Source organism: Gekko japonicus, unplaced genomic scaffold, assembly GCF_001447785.1.
Source record: "Gekko japonicus isolate JY-2015 unplaced genomic scaffold, Gekko_japonicus_V1.1 scaffold2778, whole genome shotgun sequence".
In the NCBI taxonomy this organism is placed as follows: Eukaryota; Metazoa; Chordata; class Lepidosauria; order Squamata; family Gekkonidae; genus Gekko; species Gekko japonicus.
The window spans coordinates 84,571-94,179 of NW_015163171.1; the positions used below are offsets into that span (position 1 = coordinate 84,571).

The 9,609-nt window shown below is 49.8% G+C and overlaps 1 protein-coding gene across 1 annotated transcript in view; it reads right to left on the reverse strand.

Moving 5' to 3' along the window:
• The window catches only part of FAM65A (family with sequence similarity 65 member A), a 64,719-nt gene that overhangs the window by 8,338 nt on the left and 46,772 nt on the right, over window positions 1–9,609 (reverse strand). The window contains exons 14-19 of the mRNA XM_015407095.1: window positions 7,614–7,794; window positions 6,192–6,327; window positions 5,809–5,955; window positions 4,237–4,398; window positions 1,738–1,896; window positions 506–702 (exon numbers count right to left, since the gene is read on the reverse strand). Coding sequence (XP_015262581.1) covers window positions 506–702; window positions 1,738–1,896; window positions 4,237–4,398; window positions 5,809–5,955; window positions 6,192–6,327; window positions 7,614–7,794 — 982 coding nt within the window. The remainder of the gene's footprint in view (window positions 1–505; window positions 703–1,737; window positions 1,897–4,236; window positions 4,399–5,808; window positions 5,956–6,191; window positions 6,328–7,613; window positions 7,795–9,609) is intronic.

Genomic DNA, 9,609 nt, shown 5'->3' on the forward strand with positions numbered 1-9,609 from the left:
CCGTTCCCCCCCCCCCCCCCCAGGGCTCGCCATGTCCCCTCAACTCTCTGTTGGTCTGGTTGCCAGCTGGGCTTTATCCACCAGCTGGCTTGCCACAGTGCAGCCACGCCTCCCCCCTGGGTCTGCCTGCTCCCTCCCAGCCCCCATCCAGAGGCCCCCGGGCACGCACCAGCCCAGCCAGGACTGCTTGTCCACTCGCAAGGAGAACTCCTTCTTGCAAAAGGCTTGGGTAGTGCATACTGGCACCCGTTGCCCACCCCCACCCATTTCCAGCTACAGGTGGAAATGCAGGTACATTGAATGATGGCGTGGTCCGAGGCCTTTTAATATATACAACAGATTTGTATTAATAAATAATAATAATAATAATCACACACAATTCAGCAGAGCCAAACTGCAGAACAATGCAGTACAGTTTGCAGTGGGGGTGTGACCCTTGAAAAAGCAGACGCATCCTTCTCCCGATCTACAGACTGCCTCTCTGCACCCTTCCCCGGATACTTGCCCTCTCCCGGAAGCCAGGGTTCTCCGACAGGGTGCGCAGCTGCGCTGACACGGCCCCGACAACTTTGCTGTTCCCTTCCACAAGCAGGAGGCTCAAGGCCTTCAGCCCGTCCTTGCGGAGCCGGTTCTCAGGCATGCGCTTCAAAGCCTTCAGGACCACATCCTGGTCGTCAGAGTTCAGGTTCTGGGCTAGCAGCACTACAAAGGCAGGAGACAGGCAAAGAACCACAGTAAGCATTACGGAGACCAGCTATGGGAATCCGAAACCAGAGCTGTCTTGCTTTGGGGAGCATCTGCTTGGCATGCAGAAGGTCCCAGGTTCAGTGGGAAGGATTCAAGCAAGCAAGCGGGGAAGGACAGGGTGGTATGGATGGGCAGGGGCACCCTTTGCCCAGGCCTCCCCAAAGCCTCCAACTGGCCCTGGCATGGCACCCAATGGCAGGCGGAAGGGAGTTCTCATGTAAAAACAAGCTCGTGCAGGATGTCTGAATGCAGCCACAGCCCTACTGCTTCACTGAAAAAAAGTGATTCCCTTATCACGCGAAGTACTTACATGTTCAGGGATACTCACAGCAACTAGGCTAAGCTCTGGCATGAGAGCAAGCAGATGAGAAAGCACTCCAAAGTGTGGTCTCCCACTTCCAAGACAACAGTCAGGGCTCGTTCGCACATGTCCAGACCCTCTTCTGAGCTTATTCTGAATGTTTCCATTGCAGACATGACTGCAAAACCACGGTTTAACTAAACTAACTATGGTTAGCGTTACCATCTGAATGTGGCAGACTCCGCCAACCGTGGCTAGTAAGTCTGTTAAACCCAGCTCCGAAGTTGGTTTGTTAACCGCAATTAGCCCCATTTATGCTTCTGAACGAACCACGAGTGTAGAGGTTCCCCAGTGCCTTCCCCTCACGTGCTCTCCCAGAAACAGGGACAGCTGGCCAGAGCAAAGGTAATAAAACACCAGGATCTGAGTGATCATTTGGGAGCCAAACTCTGGTTTCCCGGTCAAGATACACCTTGGTTTCATGTTATCTCTAAAGTGAGCCACTCTGTGAATTGTCCCCACCCATAAAACAATCGCCTTTGAGGTGACGTGGGGCAACGATAATGGTTGTCTCCGTGGTGTTTAATCTATATGTCTGTTTGGACCTGTGAGTCACCACTTGAGGCTGAAGTCACCAAGTGACAAGTACCCCTCCCTTACCCCAGATCCACACTCTTCACATAACGTACCTTCCTCTGCCAGCTCCAAGATGTAGGAGTCCAGCGTCGATGGAGGCAGAGTCTCAAAGTGGCTCCAGTACTGGAAGATGGTCACCTGCTCCGCTTGGCAGCCCCCCTGGCGCCTGGGCAGCCTGCGCTGCAGAAGCTCTTCCACCAGTTTCACGCACACTAGAGTCGAAGGGAACATCAAGCAACTCATGAGCCCTCACAGCACAAACACTGGCATGACATCGAAACACTCGGGAGCATCTTCCGTTTTGGATGGGACCAGGATGAGATGGTGGTAGGGACAGGCAGAAATGAGAGCGGCATGGCAACCAAACCCAAAATTATGAGTGAAAACACAGCACAGATGAGTTGCCCCAATAGCAACAGAAAAGGAGGTGTGGGGGTGTGAATCCTTCCGTTGTACCATAGCAATAGAAAACAAGGCGTGGGTACGGATCCTGCAGACTCTACCACACTGCTCTTGGTCAGTCCGGTGTAGTGGTTTAGTGCGTGGACTCTAATCTGGGAGAACCGGGTTTGATTCCCCACTCCTCCACTTGCAGCTGCTGGATGACCTTGGGCAAGCCGTAGTTCTGTCAGAGCTGTTCTTGAAAAAGAGCAGTTTCTGTCAAGAGCTCTCTCAGCCCCACCTACCTCACAGGGTGTCTGTTGTGGGGAGGGGAAGGAGTTTGTAAGCTGCTCTGAGACTCTGAGTGAAGGGCAGGGTATAAATCCAATCTCCTCTTCCTCTTCTTCTTCTGTCTTGCATGGCAGTTCAAAGCGAGAGGGGTGCATCAACCCCAGGCCAAAACATCTCCCCAAAGATGACCTAGAAGCCATTCCTTCAATAAAAGCGACTTCTGTTGCCTTCCTGGTCTGTCCTTGTTTGCCCTTGAATATTTGCTCATAAGGACACCCAGGGGTCATTTCATAGAAAAAGAGGTGCAGGAGCTCATTAGCATAACTTATTTGCATATGCCACACCCCCTGACATCACCGGAAGTGCGTCAGAAGGCAACACCCACCGCTCAGGCTCCACTGTACTGTTTTGGATTACTAGCTATTGGGGGACGACGACGTGCAGATCTGTCCTCGCAGAGGAGGGAGAGCTTGTACCTGAATAAAACTTGGTCTTAAAGGTGCCACTGGACTGCTTTGTAGGGCTGGGGGGAGCTCTGCAACTTACCTGGCTGCTTCTTGCTCTGACTGAGGGCTGCTGGGAGCAGGGGGTGGGGCTTGTTGCATGTGCCCACCCCCTGGGCTCTTTACTGCTGGAGCTCCGCTCCTGCGCACTCCTGCAGGAAATGACCCCTGAGGACACCAGACACTCATGGATCTGGATCAAGATGGGTGGCCTTTTTAGTCTGTCTGTAGCAGTAGAGAAAAGCAAGAGTCCAGTGGCACTTTAAAGACTAACAAAATTTGTGGCAGGGTGTGAGCTTTCCTGAGTCACTGCTCATGAAAGCTCATACCCTACCACAATTTTTTTTAGGTTTTAAGGAGCTACTGCACCCTTGCTCTTTTCTGCTGCTACAAACACCCGTGGAAATTGGCATTCGGCACAGAATTCAGATAAGTCAGGAAAGTCTTACAGTGAATAAGCAGGTAAGTCAGATAAGTTGTATGGAATTCAGCTAAGTCCTACAGTGAAATCTTTAGCACAGTTACACCCTTCTAAACCCACTGACTTCAGTAAGCTTTGCAGAGGGACCGAGGGGACATGGTCAGCAGCTGAGGACTGCACTCCTAAGAGGAATTCGGGCACAGAAGCAGCGAGGCTACACTGCACCATACTTTAGAAAGTACTGCAGTGAGGCACGCCAGTTTATTTTTCTGTCTTAAGAAAAACTCAGGGTTCAGAGGACACTGCATGTTAACAGCTCCCCTTCCCTTTGAAAAGAGGCTATCTTCAGAGTTCTCCCTCCAACACACAAATAGTTTCAGGCAGGGAAGACATGTTAGCCCATAGCGGTAGAGCAAAACTGGAGGCCGGCAGTACCTTAAAGAGCAACTCTTTATTCAGGGTATAAGGCTCATCACTCAAAGCTCACTTCGTCATCTATGAAGCACGGGTACACATGGTGTTTGTCAGATGGCTGCACACATACAGAATGGCCTGGCAGCTGGCTGGAAGAAACAGGCGTCCAGGCAGCAACTATCTGGCTGCCAAGGGAGCATTATCAGGCAGAGACAGACAGCTGAGTTCCTGATCTGGGGAACCTCAAGCAAGTAGCCACTATAGGCTGGCAACGAGAATGATGTCAGTGACCAAAGTGGGACTGAGAAGGGTCTTCTTGCAGCCAAGGGAATTAGTTGCAGTCCTTATTTTGCTGTATGCATTCTCACTTGTGTATTGTTCCGTTGCAGTCCTTATTTTGCTGTCATGTGAGAAGAGGCAGTATCACGCAACTAAACCAAACCATGTATTCAGGCTGCAGATCTATATACAACTTGGTGCAGAATCTAGATCTCTGGTGTGTGGGGGAGCGTGTTGACCATGAGGCACACTCACACACTCACCTGAATCCGCCAGGCCTTGCTGCCGTTCGTTGATTCGCACCATGTATTGAGAGCTGAGTGTCTTTAGGAACCGCTCCACAGGGCAGGTATACACATTAGGGACGGTCACACAGCTGTCCCAGAAGGGTAACATACCCTCCTTCCGTGTGGAGAACTGAACCACTGGAGATAGAGAGATCAAAAAATCAGTTTGGGACTAGAGCTGTCATGACAGATCCAGCAAAAGATGTTTCCTTTGAACCACTGGGAAACTCTGCGTTGGATCCTGTAGATAGAGATGCTTTCTTGGGAGGAAGGAGTCTCTCACATCAGGGGAAGGCTGCTTTCTCCCAAGGAAAGCATCTCTGTTAGTATAACGGATCTCCAGGATCCTGCAAACTTTTGTCTTCCTCCCACCTGTCCAAAAAGTGTCCAATAGTGTGCATACGAGCACGTGTTACACCAGGAATTGCTGTACTCAGGAATACTCTTGTCAAATAGGGGCAGGAAAGATGTGTCTGGCTACAAGGAAACTGCTTCTGAATGTTTGCAATGGAAGCTGGCTGTGCACAGTACTGACTGGTTGGTGACTGTAAGGTCACACCATCCTCACCCATCTGCATATCAGTTTTAAAGGTAATGGTTTCCCTTGCTCAAAACCCAGCTGAATCTGACTTGGGGGGGGGGCTCATCTCTGTTTCCAAGCCAGCGCTGTTGGAAGACTTTTCCGTGGTCATGTGGCCGGCATGACTAAACACCAAGGCACACGGAACGCTGTTACCTTCCCACTGAAGCAGTACCTATTTATCTACTCGCAATTTCCTGCTTTTGAACTGCTGGGTTGGCAGGAGCTGGGGCCAGAGACGGGAGCTCACTTTAACAAAAAGCAAGAAGCCCACTTGAAACTTTGGGAATGGGGCAAGATGGACAATTAAATCGGTGCTGGCAACAAAATGAAACAGGACTCCCGCTTACTTTTATTAATCCAGACTAATACTATCCGTCTATTCTTCGTAAAGACTAGCAGAATTTATTCCAGAAGAGGCTTTTGTGAGTCACAGCTCATTTCATCAGACGCATGAAGCCTTCGGCTGTTAACGGAGATGCATTTATACCTCAGCATCATGGGTTGAACGGTTTATGCATTTGATGGAGTCAGCTCTGACTCACGGGAACTTATGCTGGAATTAATTCTGTTAATCTTTTAAGGTGATGCTGCGCTCCTGTTTCTATTGGCTGCAACAGACTTCTAACTTGGCTTCTCATCCGAATTGCTAGAAAGCATGTCCATCTTAAGAAAGCAACGGTGGGTAGAAGTAGGATCCACCTGCTTGAGAATTTTTTTTTTGTGAGCGCTGTTTATGGTGATGTGTTTATGGTGTTGTTGGTGATACTGTTTATGGTGATACTGTTTTATGCTGTTTATGGTGATACTACAGGGTATGATACCCAGGGTATAATTTTTACTCCCCACCACCATTCCCACAAAGGGCCTTCCCACAAAAGAAAAAGACCCACCTCTCCAGAACTACAGTCACCCCCGCCCCAGGAAGTGAGTGGCCTTGGATTCTCCCTCACAGCACACTTCCTTACCTTCCTCGGCCGAATTGGCAGTCCCTGACCTTTCCTCCGCCAGGTGGCAGACCATCTCCAGGACTTGAGCTTCCCTAGCCAGCCTGTCCAGCGCATACATTTCCCGGCAGCGTAGTGGTCCAAAATTGCCAAAGAAGTAGGATCCGCCTGCTTGAGAATTTTTTTTTGTGAGCGCTGTTTATGGTGTTTATGGTGATACTGTTTTATGCTGTTTATGGTGATACTACAGAGTATGATACCCTGGGTATAATTTTTGCTCCCCACCACCATTCCCACAAAGGGCCTTCCCACAAAAGAAAAAGACCCACCTCTCCAGAACTACAGTCACCCCCGCCCCAGGAAGGGAGTGGCCTTGGATTCTCCCTCACAGCACACTTCCTTACCTTCCTCGGCCGAATTGGCAGTCCCTGACCTTTCCTCCGCCAGGTGGCAGACCATCCCCAGGACTTGAGCTTCCCTCGCCAGCCTGTCGAGCGCATACATTTCCCGGCAGCGTAGTGGTCCAAAATTGCCAAGTTTCTGCAAATCAGGTGACAAGCAACACAACAGACCCTTAGGGGGAGGGCCCAGCCCCAATTCACACCTTACAAAGAGCCATTTTTAGCTGGTTCAGATTTTATGTGCGGGACAACACAAGAAGGAGAGCTCAGCTGTGAGGCTTAGAGAAAGCAAACTGTGTAATAATCACAACGCAAAAACAGTCAGTAAGGACTAAATAACAGTCGCAAGTCAGGGCAGTTTTCAAGAACTCCACAGAGTGAATGGGGTCGGGGGATATGCCACAGCCGAGGTTCTACTGAGAATGTAAGAAGTGCCTTGTCAGAGCAGACCAAGTCCCCGTCAAGGTTAGCACTATTTCTCCACTAGTGACCACCCAGGTGCCCCTGGGAAGCCCACAAGCCATGCATGCAATTAACTCTTTTAGCTCCGTTTAGCCATCATCGCTAGTGGCACTTGACAGACAAGTGCACAGGAGGGCAGGTCTAATTCAGGGGTCCCCAACTGTTTTGAGCCTGTGGGCACCTTTGGAACTCTCACACAGGGTGGTGGGCAAAACCCCAAAATGACTACCACAGGAGGTGGCGCCAAACACACAGAGGAAGCCCAAATGCAGGGATAAAGAGGGGTGATTTAAAATATACACCGGCAAGGAGGAGAGGGAATAAAACAAACACTGTGGTGGCAGTCGCCACCGAAACAACATTATTTTAATCTGCATAGCCAATTGGCTCTTCAGTGGCCAATCAGAAGCCCTGCCAGGTAAGAGCCCCACCCACATTCTAGGAACACTTGGTGGGCACCAAGAAAGGTATTGGAGGGCACCCTGGTGCCCAAGGGACCCCTGATCTAAGTCCCCCTTTGAAAAGATCTAGAACAGCAGTCATCACCAACACTTTTCCTGTTAGTAAAGCAGAAGCCTTGCAGAAGAAGAAGAAGAAGAGGAAGAGGAGGAGGAGGAGATTGCATTTATACCCTGCCCTTCACTTGGAGTCTCAGAGTGGCTTACAAACTCCTTTCCCTTCCCCTCCCCACAACAGACACCCTGTGAGGTGGGTGGGGCTGAGTGACACAAACTGCTCTTTCAGGAACAGCTGTGCCAGAGCTTGTGACTGACCCAAGGTCACATCAGCAGGTGCAGGTGGAGGAGTGGGGAATCAAACCCGGTTCTCCAAGATTTAGAGTCCGCACACTTAACCACTACACCAAACTGGCTCTCTGACAGATGTGCAGGGCACCAAAATCAGAAGACACACAGTTGGAAGAGGAGGTTTGCAAATGGAAAGGACCCTTCCCTTTGTCCTCACCAGCAGCAGGCCATTGCAGTAATTCAAATGCAGAACCAGGGCCCTGTCGAGGAACTCGCTGCCAGTGCTCATGGGTTCCGGACTGCCCTCCGAAGCAAAGCACCCTGCTATTTCTTCACCAGCGGCTTCGCCAGATCCTGGTACCCTGCTCAAAGGCACAGGCTGTGCACTGCTGGCTCTCCTGTGAACAGATGCAGATGAGGTAAGCACATCCCCAGAGCCTTGTCTTTGCTTTCCTGGCTCACACCAGCTTCACCAACCAGGGCGTGCAGCAAGAGTGACGTAGCTGTAACTCAGAGGTAGAGCATCTGCTTGGCACGCAGAGGGTCCCAGGTTCAGTCCCCAGTATCTCCAGTTAAAAGGTCATAGGTTATGGGAAAGACTTCTGCCTTGAGACCCTGGACAGCTCTGCCAGTCAGAGCGGACAGTATTGAGTGGTACAGACTCAGTATAAGGCAGAGTTCTGTGTCCATGTGGATCCAGCACATATGCATCCCAACAAGGCCTCTGGACAGATCTAACATTTTAGCCACGCAGGTGAGACTCCAGGATCTCAAGGGACAGCCCAGAAGCTCCGCCTTCAGCCATTTTTTTGCTGTCAAGTTGCTGGCAACTTATGGTGTTTTATAGGGATTTTGAGGAAAGAGATGTTCAGTGGTGGTTTGCCATCGCATGCCTCTGCATACCAGCCCTAGATTTCCTTGGTGGTCTCCTATCCAAGTACTAACCAGGGCTGACCATTCTTAGCTCCTGAGATTGGGCTGTTACATATTGGTATTACATTGGCCCTGATAAGGCGATTTTACTTGTACCCTTAGGACCTAAACTGGAAGGTATATGTTGGCAATATTACTGTCTCCAATATATGTAATTGCTTCTGACACAAGGTCAGATATATTTGTGGCCCCACAATTTTGTGTGTGTGTGGCATTCAATTCCAGATTGGAACATTCCATTTTTGGCCCTATATCAATTGTTTACTGCCTTACAAGTTTAATGGGGGCTTTGTTGCTTGTTGTATTCTGTACTATTTGACCTCTGAAGAAGGCTCTTGTGGGCTGAAACATGTGTGCATTTATCACTGTGATTATTTTATGAGGCTTTATTTGGGCCCCTACAAGGTTTCTATATGTTTCTGAAATAAACACATGTACTTTTGCCTATACCTATTGATGTTTTAAACGTTTGGTCCTTTACTAGTTTTCTAAACTTCGTTTGGAGGTTTTTTCCTATCCAGGTCAGGGCCATAGCCCACGGTAATTAGATGCAGAGCACAGGAAACAATATCAAGCACTGGCCACAAGATGGCGCTGTTGAAGCACATCCTGCAGGGAACCACCTGTAAGGCAAGGCCACACGGATTTCTGGTTTCAGGCAGCTGAATAGGGCCAAACAAGATGAAGCCAGAGGAGATCCAGGTCAGAGCTCCTGTTTTAAACTAACTGCATCTCCCTCTCCCTCTGTGTGTGGGAACATAACCCATTAATGTTACACTTTCTCTTTTGGGTTCTGTAACCTATATCCTGGGAAGAAAGTCGGCATGGTATAGCCTAATCTTGTCAGATCTCGGAAGCCGAGCAAGGCTGGTACTTGGAAGGGAGACCACCAAGGAAGACTCTGCAGAGGAAGGCAATGGCAAACCACCTCACTTGCCTTGAAAGCCCCTGGCTGGGGTCGCCTTAAGTTGGCTGCGACTCACTGACACTTTACATACACACACGCTCTCTCTGCCCCTGCCAGGCCTCAATGAACACAGAAGCCCTTTCTATTAAGATGGTGCTGGATTTATGTCCATGAGTCAGTGTGTGTCTCATAGCAACTCCTTCTGGATCGCTATTCAGAGAATCAAGCAGCCTCTGAAGAACACAGAAGACGGTTCATCCTCCAATGGGACCTAGAGCAGGATGTCTACCTGGTGGGCAGAATGCACAGTTCATAGAACAACTCTTGATGGTCGGCAAAAGGGCCTTTCCCTGGGCATGCCTTGTTCCTGTAG